Source organism: Halichoeres trimaculatus, unplaced genomic scaffold (assembly GCF_033239565.1).
Source record: "Halichoeres trimaculatus isolate MK-OKI-2021-1 unplaced genomic scaffold, fHalTri1.1 fHalTri1_scaffold_18, whole genome shotgun sequence".
In the NCBI taxonomy this organism is placed as follows: Eukaryota; Metazoa; Chordata; class Actinopteri; order Labriformes; family Labridae; genus Halichoeres; species Halichoeres trimaculatus.
The window spans coordinates 1,809,665-1,829,208 of NW_027437196.1; the positions used below are offsets into that span (position 1 = coordinate 1,809,665).

Here is a 19,544-nt window from a genome sequence, read left to right on the forward strand (position 1 = left end):
AGCAGCCGTGTAATGTGAGATTTAAATATTGAGAGGAAAAGGAGACAGAATGACTTCAGGCAATGATTTGTTGAAGAAATCGTTCTCAGTGGTACGTCTCAGATAAACCAGTCGTGCATGGGGAGAGTAAAGGTAAAGGATTGTTGATGAAATAAGGACTAACACCAGGTGTCTGCCCGTCAATCCGCTGCCAGAACAAAGAGCTGAGATTCGTTTGGTGCATTTGTACTTAAGGCAAACACAGACGTCATTTGGAGCTCTGCACAGGTAACCCAGCTAACGCACCGATGACTCACTGTTTTCATTTGCTGCAACAACGAGCAAGACAGAGTCGCAAAGTCGGTCTGAAGGAAAATCAAAAAGTGTAGGAATAAGGGTGGTGCATGTTCTGAGCCGTGGGTTCAGAGATGAAAACACCAAAAGGAGGATCTAACTTCTGGGCTAAACAAACAAGGCTGCTGGCGAATGAGTCACTCGATTGACTCCTGAACTCTGTAAACACAGAATGTTTTGGGGATTACGTAATCTGATGCAGTCGCTTACAAATGGAGTGCAAACAGGAATCCTTCACCAAAACATCAGTCTGTAAGACAGTTTAAAAATACAGGAGCGAACACCACAGATAACCTCTTAAACACACATTTTAAAGCAGCGTATGTGAGCGCACAGCATATGAATTTCTGCTTTCTCCCAGCATATGCTGACAGACACAATGTTTGGTGTCATTTTCAGGGCATGCTGCTTCTGTCCTCTTCTTTCTGCTTTGCTTTCAGCTCTTTCAGCAAAACACCAACACACACACACATACACACACACACATCCATTCATGCTTAATAGATCCTCAGAGAGCTCTCAAACCCAGTTCAGACCAAAGATTGCACTGAAACAAAACACGCTTTAAAGTGAGAGGAAAAGCTGGGACAGACCGAAGTGTTTAACTCAGACACTACGGGTACAGCTGACAACGCTGCACAAGAAGTCAAGCGTGTGTGTTCAAGAACATCAGGAGTTATAGAGGAGTTAATCAGATCGTTAATGATGGCTAATTAAGTTAGTGAAGCCTGGTATTGACACTACGTGAAGCCTTTTTTTTGTCGGACGTGTATACCCTCCAAATTGTAAATAAAGCCCCGTTTCCACCAAGTGGTACCGGTACAGATCAGTACAGTTTGGTACGGTACCGGTCATTACAGTTTGGTTCCGGTACGGATCATTACAGTTTGGTATGGTACGTATCAGTACAGTTTGGTACGGTTCAAATCAGTACAGTTTGGTACGGTACGTACCATTACAGTTCAGTACGGGTATAGATCATTACAGTTTGGTACGGTACGGATCATTACAGTTTCGTACGGGTACAGATCATTACAGTTTGGTACGGTACGGATCAGTACAGTTTCGTACGGGTATGAATCAGTATGGTTTGGTAAGGGTACGGATCATTACAGTTTGGTATGGTACGTATCAGTACAGTTTGGTATGGTACGTATCAGTACAGTTTGGTACGGTTCAAATCAGTACAGTTTGGTACGGTACGTACCATTACAGTTCAGTACGGGTACAGATCATTACAGTTTGGTACGGTACGGATCATTACAGTTTCGTACGGGTATGAATCAGTATGGTTTGATAAGGGTACGGATCATTATAGTTCGGTATGGGTAGGGATCAGTACAGTTTGGTACAGTATCATTACAGTTTGGTACGGGTACGGATCATTACAGTTCAGTACGGGTACAGATCATTACAGTTTGGTATGGTACGGATCAGTATGGTCTGGTACAGTATGGATCATTACAGTTCAGTATGGTTATGGATCATTACAGTTTGGTACAGTGCAGATCAGTATAGTTTGGTACGGTACGGATCATTACAGTTTGGTACGTGTATGAATCAGTACAGTTTGGTACGGGTACGGATCATTACAGTTCAGTACGGGTATGGATCAGTACAGTTCGGTACTGGTTGGATTAGTAAAGCCCAACCCTGTTTGTGTTTCCACAGCAAACCGTACCCTTCTTGATAGGCAGTGTGTGAGTTAGATGTCACAATGTGGGTACAGTGCAACACAGTGTACCCGGCTCATAAAACCAACAAAGAAGAAAATCCAGATAGTCAACTGGAGATTTAAACATGGCAGGTTGTTGTTCTCTGATACCTCGGACACACAGGAAGTGACAATCTTTTTGACCAATTAACGGACCACAGTTTTTCAGCTCCACCTTCTGGGGTCAGATTCATGACATCTGGCACCCAAACAGAAGGGTGCCAAAAAGTAGTACGGTACGGGTCAGTAATTTGGGGACCTGTTCCGGTTTTAGGCCATGTCCACATGTAGCTGGGTATTTGGGAAACCGCTTATATCTTTATAAATTTAGGCTTGTTGTCCACATGAAACCTCAGTTTTACGTCACTAAAAACAATGTTTTCTGGGACATCTTCTAAGTGACGATTTTGGAAAATTCCGGTTTCATGGTTTCGTAAGTATGAAAGCCACAAAATGTGTGCCGTACCAAGATGAACCCAACTGAGCTGCTTGGTGGAAATGGGAAGTAAGCGTTAAAACAACATGAACAGCAAGCTCTAGTCCGCTGAGTGGGCTCCAAATTGCCACACATTGTCCGTTGGTTTATCTCATCCAACACTCATCTACTGCGACATGTATCAGCCAACGTAATGACATAATTTGCCCAAATTCCCAGTGAAAAAGCAGAATATGCAGCCGGATCTGATAACCATACAGACCACACTGCCCTCATGTGTTTCGGAGGGGTACTGCAGAGCAATGCAGGTTCGACAATAAGAAGAATGTTGTTCTAGAGAAGATGTAGGAAACAGTTATTTCTGGCACTATGATCATGAGTCAGGAAAAGAAACCAATGACAGGTCATCCGCTTTGCTATCAGCACACACTGTATGCAATGCAAATTTTATCACCTTCTCCAAACACACAAGCTTCTATAAATCCAATGTAGAGCACTTTCTTGCTTTCTGAGATTTTGATTCAACTACCACATGGTTTCTCTTTATCTGAAGACAAAATGTGCTTTCATCATAAAAGCACAGACTCTGGAAAGTTGCAACACAGGAAACGTGATCTGGGGAAAATTAAAACTTAATCTGGAAAACATGCAAATAGATTTCACCGGCCTCTGCTCTCAGGCCCTAAAAATAAATCTGCATCAAAGGCTGTGCAGTTTATGACAAATGTATGCTCACCCTGAAGTACACGGTCTTTGAAGGCCTGCTCTCAGCGGTTGATGCAACAGATGGCCAATCCAGTCGAAACTGACTGAGGCCCATCGTGCTCCAACACGTACTTTAACAGGGCTCCTACTCAGTTTGCACATCGCACACTTCTTTTCACAGCCACGGTTTATAACTCGGGTTTCAAGATATGGGTCAGTGTTTGATGCAACGCTAATAACGTCTGGCAAGTATGACCGTCAACAAATCTGTGTCTGCCCATCTCTTATTTTCATCACCTGCAGAAGTTGCAGAGTTGCGTGGGAGTTTTAAGTGGTTAGGGACCCAGAGGATAATCCAAAGCCATGAGCAGCTCTGTGTGGAGTAACAGGAGAAGCGTATCAGAGCTGTGAGCTGGCATGAAAGGACACAGCGTGTGTCCAGAGCTGAACCATCTGCCCCTGGTAAGCTTATCAACAGGCCCAGTGTTGAACACTTTCTCTACAAGCAATACACAAAGAAAACAGCTTACTCTGTTATCTGAACCTGTGTGAATTTAACCTCCAGGGCCTCGGGATTAAAGTTAGAGTGCTCAGACAACATCCATCAGCCGATGCTTGTTGGTTGCTCTGAGTGACTTTAGGATGTGAACAAAGACACGCCGCACATCAGCACTAATTTGTCACCAACTTAAGCCGCTTGTTACTCCAAACAACGGCTGATTTTGGCGTGCTAACACAGGAAAATCACAGGTTTGGACGACAACAAAGAGCCGTATTTGGCTTCAATCGTTGCAATGTGTGCCGACTGTCCGGCCAAGCTTGCTGAAACTTTCGCACAGCCCACAAACACACAAGCGCCTGCAAATTGCTTACAGTTTCGTGTGAGCCTTCATTTAACAGCCCCTTGTTTCGCCAGTTTAAAACTGCAGAGGCAGTGATTCCCAAGATCACACCATCTTTAAGCTTTAAACATCAAAAAATAAGCTCTCAAGAAACACTTCAGCTGCAATAGCGTGTTTGCAATTCCCTTAGCCGTGTCTGAAAGCTGAGAACGAAACAAAATCAGTTTTATGTGGACAGTACTGGCGGCTTAAGCCAATGACAAACAGCTGCCATCACCTGTGATGGGAAAATACTGACTGGTGACACAAAGAGAAGGGTATGAAAGTCTATTTTAGGCTTTATTCTGTCCTTCTGGGGCCACCATAGTATCCTTATGTGATTTATTGCTAAAAAAATCCACATTTTTCTCTTTCTACCGTCTCTTTAAGGCTTCCTGTTCCATGAACCCCCTTTCCCTCTGATTGGACGGTCCTTAGGAGGCCTATAGTTGGAGCTATGGGCAGACCTTGGAAAAAGTTGATGTGATATGTTTCTGTGATGAACGCACTTTCCCATATAAGTTAGCATCGAGCTAGCGCTATTTTGTTATTTTGGTAAATAAGGTGATTTATACCATTTCAAATGTACTGAATATGAATCTCCTGAGAGAGAGTGATGAACATTTCTTTATGAAGTCAGTTCTTCAGGAAAACTTCAAGCTGAAAATCCTGAATCAGAGTTTTCTTGGGAAACGTTAGCGAACTGCTAAGCTAAGATAGCTGCAGCAGACTAGTAGACGTAAGGCTCGGCGGCTTCCCATCCCAACCTCAACATGGTGAAAATGCAACATTTTACGCTTAAAGTCACATCTAATTTTTTATTTTAGTATTTTCATTCACCTGACTGCACACAAGAAGCCAAAGCATGCTGGGAAATCCAACCTTGAAAATGCAACAACATATTAACACCTTCACGCTGCAAAAAAACAGAAATCTTATGAAGTGTTTTTGTTTTATTTGAAGTAAAAATTGTCTAAATAGACTTGATATGAGCTACTTTTGACTTTTCTGTCCAGAAAGATGCCTTGTTTCAAGATATTTAAAGGAAAAAATGAGATCAGACGAGATAAATAACTTTTCTGTTGTTCCATTGGCAGAGTTTTTATCACTTGTTACAGAAATTCAGACCTCATTTTGTCTCTAAATAACTTGAAATAAGACATTTTTCTGGACTGATCAGGTGAATGTGGCTCATATTAAGCCTAAAAAGATATTTTCTACTCAAAATAAGACAAAACACTTGATAAGATTTGTTTTCTCCACTGCACCTGGTTGTTGATTCAAAAGCAGCAACTTTTTAAATGCTAACAGGAAATGTACTGAAATAACTAGGCGCTGAAGTTTAACACAACGTGGAGGTGAACACGAGGACAGGAGTGTGTGAGCTCATCCTGAACCACCACAGCACAGAGATCATCTTCTGATGTAATTTGTCAAACACACCCTCCAACCGAGCCCTGTGTAAATCCCGCTGTCTGACATGCTGATGAACCCTGAGCTTTGAGATTTAAGGTACCTTCAAGAAGAGTGAGTGCAAGGATCCAATTAAACCTAAGCCTGGCCCAGACCAGCCTTTGCACGCTTCTGCAGAGGATATCAGCTTGGCACGCCGCAGCACGCTACCCCAGGCTGCCTCTGACCTAAAGATATCCTGATCTTTCGCAGCTGTGATCCTAACAGACACGGTTCACAGTCTGGGATTTCCTCTCCCGAGGAATTGGGTGAGTAGGGATAAAGGGCTTTTGTGAATGGCACACAGGAACGAGTATTCAAGAGTATTATAAGATGTCATGCAACTGTTGGTTTATGAAAAATGGAGGTAAACACTCCTAAAAAAAAAAGCCTGATGTAAAGAGCTTCTCCACGTAGAGCTGCTTTTCTCATCTTCCCCCACAAAAGTACGAGAGCAGACGCTTTACAGCTGAATGTTAATGCAGGAAAAATGCTCAAACTCCTCCTGCTTTACCTCCAACCCCAGGACACTTAAAGATTACATCAAACACCGTCTCTGTCTGCTTTCTGTGCGCCGTATTCGAGGACTGCTGAGACTTCACACTGGCAGAGCTTCTTTCTTTCACAGCCTCAGATGCAGATAGAGAAGAGACAAATGAATATCTATTTTTCACAGCACCGCACGTTCCTTCCATTTAATGTTCCCGAGGAAAATAGATGACTCCAATAAAAGTAGCCATGGCAACCAAAGTGTGGCCTCCAGCAGGTGTTTTCAGCCGAGGAAGGAGAGCAACTCTCGAAGAAGGCAATCTGTTCAGTGAGTCAAAGCACACACCCCGTCTAAGACACACACACACACCGAGAATAAGACAAACAAGGAGCCAAAGCAAAAAAAAGAAACTGATAAAATACTGAGACTGATGTTTGGCAACACGGGGAACTCAAAGGAGAATCAATGCTGTACTTCTGAAACCACCAGCCTGTGAGACAAATATTGTTTTCAGTCACAAGATATCACTTTGTGCACTAAGATGTTTGAGTAAAAAGAGGGACGTCGACACGTCTTTAACTCACAGCCAAAACACACAACTGGAAAAATCTGTGTCTAACATCTGTGTTACAGTTTCTCTGCACCGGGGTTTGCAAGAATTTTACAGATATTTATCTATCTTTATAAAAACTGTCTTTTCCTTAAAAGTTGTGATTTCATAACTGCTTCTAGTCTTTCAGCCTTTAGTCTTTATCTTGTCCCACTGGTGCCCCCGTAGTATCTAAACGTGGTTTTCAGCAACTTATCTCTCTGGTGTTTCAGAAAACTCTTATTTCAGTCTTTGCCTGAAACATTTCATTTTAGCCGCTGTTTTTTGCAGCACACCCTGCCCCATAAACCCCCTTCCTTCTGATTGGCCAGTTCTCTAGAGGCCTGTCAGAGGGTGGAGCTTAGACAGACCTTGGTGTTTGAGGCCCACTCCTCACCCTGGAGACTTAATATATTTTATAAAGATAGTTTTGTAACTGGTCTTATTGTGTTACATGAAACGTGTTTTGTTTGTTAAATAACATTTTCACCACTTGTTAGTAAGAATGAAGTTGTGAACAAACTTGAACCACTGGTTTTGTTGTTGTTTTTTTTACATTATGTTTAGGGCTGCACCGATCACAATTTTCTGGCTGATCACCGATCTTTAAAAAGCCTGACCTGCCGATACCGATTTTTATTTTTCACTTTTTATAACTGACAGCATTTACCTTCAGTGTTTCAATCTTATTTTATTGAAAATCATTGAATGCCTGTAAAACAATGACATCTTTGTGTTTTAACTTAAACAACCAATAAGTGTCCTGAGTTTTAGGTCTCAGAGCAAAAAGTAACAATGGCTGGCTGTCAGACCTTCCTGGAGGAATATAAGATAACTTTCATATGTAGGAGAGGCCGATCACCAATCACCAATCACCCATAATTAAGGAAATTGTCGCAGATTGATTGGTGCATGTACAAATGTTCTTTGAGAAATGTTTTTGTTACACACCATCAACCTCATATCCAAAACATGTATATCGTTACCAAAAAAGGTGCTACTTCAGAGCTTAATTAACAGAGTAACAAAAATATTTTGCTTTTCCTTCAGTATGGAGAATGTCTGAGTTTTGTTTTTTTAGATTTTCAGTGTAGCATTTAACACATGACACTTTTTCAGGAAATATTAGAAAAAAACTGTTTGCTGATTGAGGGGTGTGTTGCAGTAATAACAGAAATCTGTACAAGTAGAAAAATATTTATAATATATTTAATTAAGTTTTGTGTAATTCTATACATACCATTTAAAACTGCTATCTTTAAAATTCAAATATTTTTTTTCACACAGGATTTGTGGCAAAATTTTATTTTTTTCACATATCTCTTTGGAAGTATTAGGGATGGACCAATTATCAGCAGGGCTGATGTTTGGCAATTTGAAGCATATTGGCTTTTTTAAAAAAAATCTGACGGCCGGTAAGAAACAAATTTAAAACTGCGTTGTTACACAGCCGCTCCACAGTCTGCAGTCACTACTCAGTCCCCGCACTGTCCCACCCTCAGTACCATCTGATCGGTTACAAGCAGAGCCATGGCTCAGGTAACAGCCAATCAGCAGTGCAGTTATTATAGTTATTACAGTTTCATCAAAGTTTTAGAAAACTTTAGCTGATAAACTCATGCTTAAAGGTACTTAAATGAGTTAAGGGTTGGAGCTTGTATTGTTCAAAATTCTGACACCAAAATTTTCACTTAGACTGCAAATTAATATCGGCTTCAAATATCAGTTATCAATTTAGAAGTCTGAAAACTCTTGAACCTTGCTTTCATGAAATTTACCCCAGTATGCTGTGGGGATCTGGTGCTACCTTTAAATACAGAGGGTTTAAGGCAGTTAACAGATTTCTACAACACATGAAAATGTAGCTTTCATTTCCTCCCTATAGCTCAGCTTTCGCTTGCCCTTTATGCTCCTGCTAGTTAGCATCTATGTGCGTCACCCTGCAAATGATAAGTAGCAAAACAGACTCCAAACAGTCAGAGGAGAGGCTGTGAAGTGTACACATAAATTTCCTTTATAGCAAATCACAGCTTTGTGTGGTTATGCAATGGCCCCAACGTCACAATTACAATTAGCCTGATGGCTCAGTACAACCCTCACTATATTTCTGAACAAATCACAGAGATTCTTGACCAGCTTCTCACTCAGTGCAAACCAAACTATTTCAGACTCCACAATCAGAAAAACGGACAAAATGTTCCCATCTGCGCCTGCCATGACAACTGTGCACTGCTTTTCCAGACACACTGTGATATAACACAACAGGAACACATTCATCTGTACACCTGCTGAAGTCACAGGCTATTAATGCCCTAAGCACCATAAATCCACTTCAACTGCAAGACTAATTGTGAAAAATTGGTCTCGCAGCAGTTCATTGACTACGAGAGTTGTTTGAATGATTTAAATTCGTCGTCTTTACGCTTTAGATTTGGCTTAAATGTGACAGGTCTGCCTGCAGATGGACTACTTCCAATCACAAAATCTGCTTACTCGCGTCTTAAATTGACATAACTCTCAGGTCAACATGCGGTGGCTCAGTCACCTCACGGCACAGCGATGCTTCATTGTTGCTGGACAGGAAGTGGGTCAGGGAGCTAAGCCATGCACGCAGCCTTGTAGTAAAACTGTCCTCTTTATCTCTTCTGTCACTCTGTTATGTAATGCCACTGTGTGTGTGTGTGTGTGTGTGTACAGTAGGTGGGGGAGGGCCAGCAGGGGGGTGAGCATGTTTCTGCTGACTTCGCAGCGGCCCCTGTAATGTGCTTTCCTCGTGTTTGTGTCTGCTACGGCGTCTCAGAGAAGGTCTCCGTCTGATGAGGTGACAGCAAGAGATTCACCAGCCTGGCCCGGGGGGGATAATTAACACCCGCTCAATGCAATTAATGCCTCTCTATGACCAGCAATAGCATGCTCAATTAGCATAAATGAGGATATAGAATCCAAATGCAATTCAAGAACAAAACGCTCGTATGGGGGATTAGTTAGCGAGTCAATTCTGCAGCAGGATGAGCAGATTTACACATGACATAACAGTGTGAAGGTAAACTGATGGTTAACTGAGAGTGATGAATAAGTAAAAGGAAGCTATGCAGAAGGGAACAAGCTGGGGTAATGAGTAGAATCTACAAGGAGTGGTATATAACCTTAAAATCAATAAGATGTGTGGGCCAAGGGTCGATCCCAAGTGCCCTTGAGCTGGACACTGAACCCCAAATCTTCTCGCTGTTGCTCAGCGGTGTATGAATGGGTATGAATGTGCTAGCTTAAACTAATCATCACCTTCCATGGCAGTTTCATGCAAACAATTAGAGCTGGAAGGATTCCTCGAATGATTCGAGGTACTCGATTACAAAAAATACTCGAGTAATTTTCTCCGCCTCGAGGAATCGTTTTATTTTAAAAATGATCAAAGAGTGGTAGTTCAAATAGAGCTGAGGCCATATTAAGAGAGTTTTCAGACCCCTCAAGATACCTCTTATACAAAATAGCAGCTAGCAACAAATCTAGCTTCTTTTCTGGAGTTTGGAGGCTAATGGGTCATTCTACGAAACGAGTGCCAAAGAAAAAAATGTGTCAAAGTGTGTTTACAGATTTTGGAGCTACCAAAGCAAGTGCTCTTACTGACATGCTGTATCAGAAAATTCAGAAAAAAATTTCATTTGTAAAATAACTGCTCTTTGACTAAACAAAAATGTATTTCATCCGATTACTCGATTAATCGATGGGATTTTCAGTAGAATAGTCGAATATTAAAATATTAAACAGCTGCAGCCATAGTGTAGTTTAGCATGTTTCCTTAAGTTAGCACAAAGAAAAGTGAAATTTCTTGAAAAAAAGCAATATCTGGATGTCTGCAGGTGTAACTAATAACACACAAATAACACTTAAATCTACTTTAAGCTGTTGCACACTCTTGTAAACAACATAACAAGCTTCATATATAATTTCAACACGCTCCCTCCTGACAGAAGAGTCGTAAAGCTGAAAACATGAATGAACCTGCCTCTTGGATAACACTACTCCATTCCTAACATGTTAAAACAACATGATTTAATGTATTGTGCAACTCTGTGTTATAAGTTATCATTAAATGGCAGGCGCCTTTTCTTTCCCTCTCCTTCTCCTCCTCTCTGCTGAGTGCAGGCGGTGTGCAGCACACATGGCAGACTCTGGAGCTGTCAACACGCAGCATCTAGCTGTCAAACCGGGCTGGGGGGCTCACTGTCTCCCCCTGGCATTCGTTCACGGACGGTACACACCGTTCAGGCCTATCCCCGCAGCCTCCACCGAGGAGAAAGTCAACAAAATGGTGGAACAGAAACGAGTCACGTGACTTCTTTGTGCATTTGGGCGCAATTTCGTGTCACACAAATGAGCAGAACACGGCTAACGAATAAAATCTAACACAGCTGAAACCTTACGAATACACCCGTGTAAGAACGGGGTGGTAATATTCAGGATTCATCGAGCTCCGTCGTGTGCACGAAAAAGCAGATATGGCGGCCATTTTGCACAAGCTTGCGCAGGCAACATAGCGGCGCTCCTTGTAGGAAAACACCGCCAAAGTGAGCCACCATAAGCCGGGCAGAAATATCAAAAAACCTACCGATTCCTCCTCCTTTTCCATCCCGGTGGGCATCTGCGGCACTGCCCGGTTGATTGAGGCATACTCGTGCAGGTCCGGCAAATCCTCGCAGCGGAAGACGGGCAGAGGCTTACTAGCATCTAGCGCCCGTGCCCGAAACGACAATTTACTCATTTTTATATTAAAAGATGCAGCATAAATCTATTCGATCTGCTAGGAATAACAGAAGGTCTGCCTCGAGTTCTCATGGAGGAATCTGTGACGGTCTCTGGGAGTCAGCCGGTCGATTGAGGGCAGGCTCGGGTACGTAGCAGCGCGAACAGAGCCGCGCAGGCCCGGGTCTCGGTCGCTCTCTGTCGGTCTCTTTTTTCCTAGGCTCCGCTGTTCCTCCCCGGTTCAATACGCCATGGCCAACATGGCGGACATTACAAACTCATGCAGCTCTCCGCTCGCTCGGAGCGGCCCAACCCCCTCGATCACACCAACAGCCATTCCCACGCAGTTTTGCACGCGTGCGCGCTCGCGAGACCCTTGGGGTACTGGGGAGAGGAGGGAGGTGTACCGACGGAGGGGGCGAGGAGCTGGATGCTGATGAAGGGATGTGAACATCTCAGGCTCGGGATGTTCTCATCCTATAACGCGCCGGGCTGACGCTGACGTACAAAAACATATTTATTCTCTGCTTGGAAAAAAAAAATGGTGCCATAAAAAACAGAGCTGGTCGGCTGTCTGCAGCAACACGGATTAAAAAAAAACCCAGGGCAGAAAAAAGCATCTCCACACGTAGACAGACAGTGTTAATGCGTTTTTTTTACCCTTGAAGGACACGCAAAAATATCAAACGTGTTGGAGCGAGTTCAACTTAAAAAAGGACAGATGTTCTGCCTATAGACGGAGCTGTTTGCTAAGAAATATCGCCCTCATGTGGAAAAAAATCAGCATTTCTCTACTGGTAATGATTGAAATAAATTATTAAATTAAAAAAAAAAAAGTTTTTCTCTTTGATGTTAATATGCTATTCTCAAAAAACATCATTAATGCTTTCATAATTTCTCAAAACTAAAAAAAAAAATCCAGAAGCTTTAAAATACTTACAATCTAAGTGTGTAACCATTACATTACTGCTATTTTTTAATGTTTTTATTAAAGATTGGTTATGATTAATGTATTAATGTTTCATGTTTGTTGTTTTGTATTATCGTTTTATAGTTGCAATCTTTCTTAATGATAATTTTTTATTATTTTCATATATTATTGACCATAAAATTATTACCCCCCCCCCCCCTTTTAATTTTATTTTGTATTTTTTTTATTTTATTTTATTTATTTATTTATTTTAATTCAAGCTTACTTTTTGATGAAGGGCATGATCTTTTCTTTTATATTTATCTGTTTAGTGATACACACTGTGTCAGGCCTGTGTCAACAATGGCAGTTATTATTATTATTTATTTATTTATTTATTTTGTCCATATTAATACAGTTGGTTTAGATGCAGTGGTTAACATGGAGGGGCGCAGTAATAGATTTTGGAGGCCGGAGAAGAACGAACATATTTGGTGGTGACTTGGGTGGGGGGTCATTGTAGGGTTTTTGTTTTTATTATCATTATTTTGTTTTGATCTTTTTTTTCTTCTTCTTTTTTTTAGGTGTATTGATGCAAAATGGAAATAAAATGTTATTCATAAAAAAAGATTGGTTATGAAAATGTGATGTTTTAGTAGTTCGAATTTTTTTTTTTTTTTTACAAAAAGAGAAGGATGTTTTAGATAATGTTCTTCTATCATGGAGTTTCATGTTGTTGTAGCTTCAGTGTCTTGTTTACAGCTGTCAGATGGAGAGAGATCCAGATGCTGTTGGCCCAAAAATCTGAAGAGGCACTTGAAAAAATGACGGTTAATCTGTGTGTTTGCTTTTAATTAGATATTACCTTAGATTTCTTGATGGCCCATTATTCTCACACCTCACAAACCAAAACAGATCATCTTTAAAGGAGCTGTGAGGAGTTTGAAAGTGATCCTTTAACAGCAGCACGCCAGCTAACGAAGTTTAGCAGTAAAAGAGAGATCTGTGTTTTTCTGGAAACGGTTTCTGTGATTAATTTTGTAGTGATGGTGGACACTGGAGCCTAACTGTCAGACAGAAAAAGGACAGAAGAAAGATAAACAGGAGAGAGATAGAGCACCAGCTAAAGGCTAAAAGAGCTAAACTGTTTGTGCTAATGCAGTTATTCTGCAGTGGTCTGTTCAAACTTGAGTCTATCAATAAAATGAAGAGTGAGGTTACGTTAGCTCTGCTAACAGTTAGCTTGTTGACATGTTAGCCTACGGATAGGTCGTAGCACCAGGCTGCTAGAAGTGCTATATAGCACTACGCAACTGTACTGATGAATACCTTACCTCGTTGCGTTGTATCCGGTAAAAAGTTGACTTGAACAAAGAAATTCTTCCCAAAACAAACAAACAAATGCCTGGTTAAAAGTCACATCTTCACGACTGTGCGTGAGACTCCAGGCCAGAAGGTGGCGCTGTGGTCAGATAAAACACATCCTCCTCATAGCATCTTTAAAACCAGTGATTTTAGATTTTGTCATATTAAGTATAAAAACAAGAGAAGCTTTAGGCATTTGTCAGTTACCGCAGGTCCATGTTCATATACAAAAGTGCATGCATTCACTTTTAATTCAGTATTACAGTTTGATGCCCGTTGTTTCAGATGTGCCATTGTTGAGCTAAGCTAAGCTAAGCCTAACTCTACAGCATATCTAAAAAAAAAGACAAACTGCAGCCAACCAGACCAAGAAAACCTTCTCATAAATACTTCACTGTCTCCCAATTAGACTATCTCGTCAAAAAAAAAAAAAAAAAAAAAAAAAAACTATGTTTTTGCACAAATATAGCAGAATCAAGGTTTTCAGCCAGATTTATAATCCAGTATGCCAAGATAGGTCCAAAGAAGACTTCATATGTAGACAGGTGTGTGAACCTTCTCAAATATGTAAGTCGAAACATGCAAGTCCTCAGACTGCTAGCATAAAGTATCATCATACTGCCTTTATTTCGAACTGAAACTGAATTAGCAACCATGCATCCAGTTTCCCATGATTCCTCCTCTCTTTTCTTCTTTGCAATATCTGAAATATGATCATCTGCTTCTCAACATTTATCGGCTTCAACTCCAACACCAAGCTAATTCAACTGCTAATATAACTAGCATAATCTGATCAAGACGTTTCCATCATGACACTCAGAGGTATACAATAAACGAATCAAACATGATGAAAGCAGTTCATTAAATTATATTCAGTGATATCAACACATATATATACCTGCAGGTGTAGGTGAGATTTCCTGTGGGCATGAGTGAATGATGCAGCCGTAGGAGGCTGGCGTGATAATCATCATCCATTTGGGAGGCACGGGCTCACATCTGCAGGCCATAATGGAGATCTGTGAAACAGAGAGGGAAAGAAAGACAGTTATACAAAATTACATCATTAACATCCCTCTTTTCTGGAAATTGTATTAGTAATAACTCCAATTATGGGGGATCTCTGGAGGAACACTGAGCGTGATGTGACAATTTCAGCAATTTCAACAATTTACATCACACACCTCCTAAATTCACAGATACACCTAATGGAAACCAGATAATATCATGCGACTTTGTATAATAATGTAAAACAAGTTTGATTTCACAGCAGCAGAGTGAAACACCCATCCTGTTAGAAGAGGAGCAAACACAGGTCATTCAGCCCATCTGCAGTGACACTTTACATCGTTAGCATCAGTATGTTAGCACAGTTAGCAAGTATTACTCACTACGTAGCCGCCACTTTGCTCCAGTTTTCTGAAGTTATTCATGCTCAAATAATTATTACATTTTACAAATAATGTGCAGTGGGTTAATGGATGGTTGCTGTAAAAACAAAAGAGCATAGAACTAGGTTAAATAGACATGCACTATGGATCATCCTTTTATCACTATTAACTGTTTTAACTTTCTGAGTTGGTATTGGACTGATTTGAGACACGAGGATCAGATCGATGAATCAATTAGGTAAACACACTCTGGTATATATTCTAAAATCATACTCTTGTTATATCTATATTTACAGATTTATTCATAGGGGTGAGATCTGCGTAGTGCCCATTAATAAAGCCCCAACTCTTGAAGGTAAAGAGCAAAGTGTTCAATTTAAAGGGACATATGATAAGGTAACTTTATTATTTCTGAATTCTGATATTTGACACTTGTGATATAATAACTAATCTGTGTCATTTTTATCTGATCCTGAATCTGAGATCTGAACCAAAAATCTCACCCAGATCATATTTTACATGTTGTAAACTGAACCTGATTTGCAGTAGAAAATAAACATGTGAGTAACCCAGAGTTAGCAAACTTGAGACTAGAACTTAAGTAGAGTGTCATCCAAATCTCTGAGATCAAAATCCAATCATTGAGAGAGCGTTAAGGCCAAAAATATTCCCAAGAAGATACTGAAATTCATCCCTTTGGACAATCAGCTCATCTGCATGATATAAATTAAGATGTTGTTGGTGTATTTTGCCATTTAAACACTGCATTCAGATACCATCTAATCAGAACTGAATGCTAACAGTTGTGACAGCACATGAAGGGATCACTGATGGATTCTTGTGACCAAAAACTAGGGATGCACTGATTCGATCCTGGTATCGGGTAGGGATAGACCGATTATCGGCTGGGCCGATATTTGGCATTTTGAAGCATATCGGCATCAGCCATGGCCTTTTTCTTAATACGACGGCCGATAAGAAACAAATTTATAACTGCGTTGTTGCAGCTCTGATGCAGGCACTCCACTGTCTGCAGTCACTACTCAGTCCCCAGCATTGTCCCACCCACAGCATTATCTGATTGGTTACAACCAGAGCCATGGCTTGGGAAACAGCCAATCAGCAGTGCAGTCATTACAGTTATTGCAGTTGCATTGAAATTTTGGAAAACTTTGTTTACTATAGAAAACTCTAGCTATTTATTTTCAAGTTTTCATTTAACTCTATAAAACATGCTGCTAAGTCTGGGAGCTGTTTGATAAAGTCATGCTTGAAGGCATTTGAATGCAGTTAAGTGTTGTATTATTCAAAATTTTGACACCAATATTTTCACTTATAGGCTTCAAATACTGGTCATCGGCCTCCTTGACTATAAATAATCGGTATCGGCCCTGAAAAATCCATATCAGTCTATCTCCAGTATCGGGTATCGTTGCTGATCCAGTCCCTTAAAGCTGGATCGGGTGTCAGTGGGAAAGGATCGGTCCAAACTTGACACTAAGGCTAAACTTTGATTTAATCTACAAGGTAGAAAATTTACAATCAAATAGTAATTTATCTAAAATGTGAAGCATTTTCTAAACCAAACTGCTGTTACACATTAAAACACTTGCAGTTTCAATATTCCAGATGTACTCATTTTTGTTTTTTTTACTCCAAACATTACCAATCATATCCCACAGCAGAGCATGTAGGATATTATTAAACACTGGTGTTGGATCAGGGTCAGTATCAGTTGGTACTCAAAGCCCAGGTATTGGTATCTGGACCAGAAAAGCTGGATCGGTGAATCTCTACTGAAAACTACGAAGGAGAGCAGAATTTGATTTTGTTTGCGAGTTTAACAATAATACTGGCTAGACTACGATCAACGGGATAAAATGAAGACGCCTTCAGTTTCTTTTTTTACTTCAGTTAATACTGTAAACAAATAAAAAATGGCGTGCAGCTCTATTATCCAGGCAAATATAACATCAGATCAAGACATAGAACCTATTATAAGGACTGCTGTATCCATATGTCTGTTTGTGTCATTTTTCCTTACATGTTATCAAATATTCAGATATAAAACAGTCCAAACTACAACCGTTTCTTAACAAGACATGAAACTTTGCCATAAACACAGAATTATATCTAAAGTCCAATTTAAAAAAAATGTAAATATGAAAGTCTGAAGCAGACATGCACGAATATAATTTATTTTCTCGGTTTGCTAGATAAATAGAAGAATCCCCAGTTGTTTTCTCTAGATCTTGGCCAATTAACCTTATTATTATTATTAATTTTTTTTAAAGGGGGGGGTTGCTAACTCGTATGTTGGAAATATGCTCTAAAAACCAAGATTTGCAACAAAGTTAAAGGAACAGTAAATCACAGAAAGAGGGATAATCTTATGGAATAATCTGGAAAGGGAAACCAAAGAGGAGAAATCTTTAAAAATATCATAAAATCAAGCGTGTAGTAAGAAAATTTGGGAATAAAAGTTGGATTAAATAAATCACTTTTTGTTTTGTGAAATTTAGGGATGTCTACATGGAGATCTTTTATGGATCCTTGCTTTTTTCTTTTCTTTTTTTTAATTTTTGAAGTGAAATATTGCATGTTGGCCTGCAGCTTTTTATTTTTGCATCACCAGGTCATTTGTAAATAATATTTTGTGAGGGAAGGGGCAACTTTTCATCTTTCTTCTCCTTTTTCATTCAAATATAAAAGTTCTGTACTTCATTATTGTACTAAATGTTTTATTTTTTTGACAGAACGAAATAAAGTCAAATCAAAAATCAATCTCACTCTTTTTACTTATTATATCTTCATTATACTGTTGCACGGTTAGCTTTAATGTCTTAAAACATAGTGAAAGGCCCCCCAATATGAACCATGTGCCTTTTAGAAAACCTTCCCTGAATATTTCTGGTGTGATTCTTCATTTTCCTCATGTTTCTGCTCAGTAACACAAAACTTTCTCTTTCAATCAGTCCACCATACCAGATCAATAAGCTAAATGTTGTATTTTAACAGCTGTGTGCAAGTTTCTGTTCAATAACCAATCTATACACAATTAAAGAGTGTACAATGTTTTAATTTATTTAAATATTTTTATTCGATTTTTCTCCATGAAGGTATTTGGTCCTTGTCCTTCACATTTTATCCGTTATTTGACAACCCACGTTGATTATTGTGAGCTGTAACCATCGGATTTCTCTCACAGAGGATCAATAAAGTCTATCTTGTCTTATCTCAGAGCAAACCCACATATGGCAGAGAACTCGGACAAACAGAAAAGCACGACAAATGTGTGTTAGTCTTCCTCACTGTGGCCGACACACTTTCACAGCGACGAAGCCGATTATCAAACAGCTTTTGACGGGTTTGTGATCCGTGTGGAGCATCAGATCAGACACAGCTGTGTTTGCACACACACACACACACACAGGGAAAGGGGGAGAGAGGCTAGCTGACAGGCTGCTAACGTAGCTTAGCCTTCTTACCCTGACCCTGCGCCATTTAGCAGCCAGCTAACAGTTTGCGGACAGACTCTCAACACTTTTAGTCCAACTCATGAAACACTTACCGGCTGCTGAAATGCGTCGCTTTCGATCCCCGCTGAGATAACACGGGTTTAAGTACCTGGAGCCGGAGTTGTAACTTACCTGCTGCTAGCAGAGCCACAGGGGAGGATGATGAAGATGATGAAGGCAGTTCTTCTAATGGTTGTCATGCTAGCTCGATGCTAACGCTGGTTAGCTCCCTTCAGGACGCCTCTGAGGAAAAGGATTTTAATCTTTTATCTCTGAAAGTGAGGACGACTCACGACGAGAGCCCACTGGAGACCAAAACCCGGAGTGGGGAAAGTGGTATCCTGTCGCTGAGGGTAAAAGTTGGATAGTTTGTGGGGTTACTCCGACAAAAAAAAGATCTAAACTGACCACCAAGCCACTTTGCAGGCGGAGTGTGATTGGAGGGTGAACGCCACCAATCACCTGTGGAGAACGCGAGGAGGATGAGCTCACTGGTCCCCCCGCCCACCCCGAGTCATAACAATAACAATAATAACAATTATAATACAGTATTCATACTTAAAAAAATAAAATAAAATGTTTTTTTGCCCTGCTTTGGATCAGGTAGACATTGAATTAAATGATACAGAATTACAAGCGATCCACTCTGTTAAATAAAAAAAAAATTAAGATATAAAATATACAAAATAGTCATGAAATTAAGGGGTATTTATGAAAAATGAACGAATAATAATAGTAATAATAAAATTCTTATTAATAATAATTATTATTATTAATATTATAATTGTCAATAATAATAATAATAATAATGATAAATATAAAAAAACCATATATTATAATATCATACGTATTGGCCCTACTTTCTTATACATAATCAATTATAATTAAAGTAATAAAAGCTTGATACAGAGATATAACATGAAAACCATAAGTGAACTTGCTTGCATACAGATTATTTGATGGGCTTCCCATACATGTTAATGAAATCATTTTTGTTCTTGCTTTCGATCAGGTAGA

The 19,544-nt window shown here is 40.0% G+C and overlaps 1 protein-coding gene across 2 annotated transcripts in view; it reads right to left on the reverse strand.

Moving 5' to 3' along the window:
* epc1a (enhancer of polycomb homolog 1 (Drosophila) a) overlaps positions 1-18,955 on the reverse strand; it is a 55,002-nt gene extending 36,047 nt beyond the window's left edge. Inside the window, exons 1-2 of one of the 2 annotated variants that reach the window (XM_074693458.1) lie at positions 18,660-18,955; positions 14,517-14,637 (exon numbers count right to left, since the gene is read on the reverse strand). Coding sequence is in view for 1 of the 2 variants with exons in the window: in XM_074693457.1 (XP_074549558.1) it covers positions 11,210-11,362 (153 nt within the window). In the remaining variant the exon portion in view is untranslated. Of the gene's footprint in view, positions 1-11,209; positions 11,732-14,516; positions 14,638-18,659 lie in introns of those variants that run through there. The other variant, XM_074693457.1, reaches the window with a different exon arrangement.
* Positions 18,956-19,544: the final 589 nt, after the last annotated feature.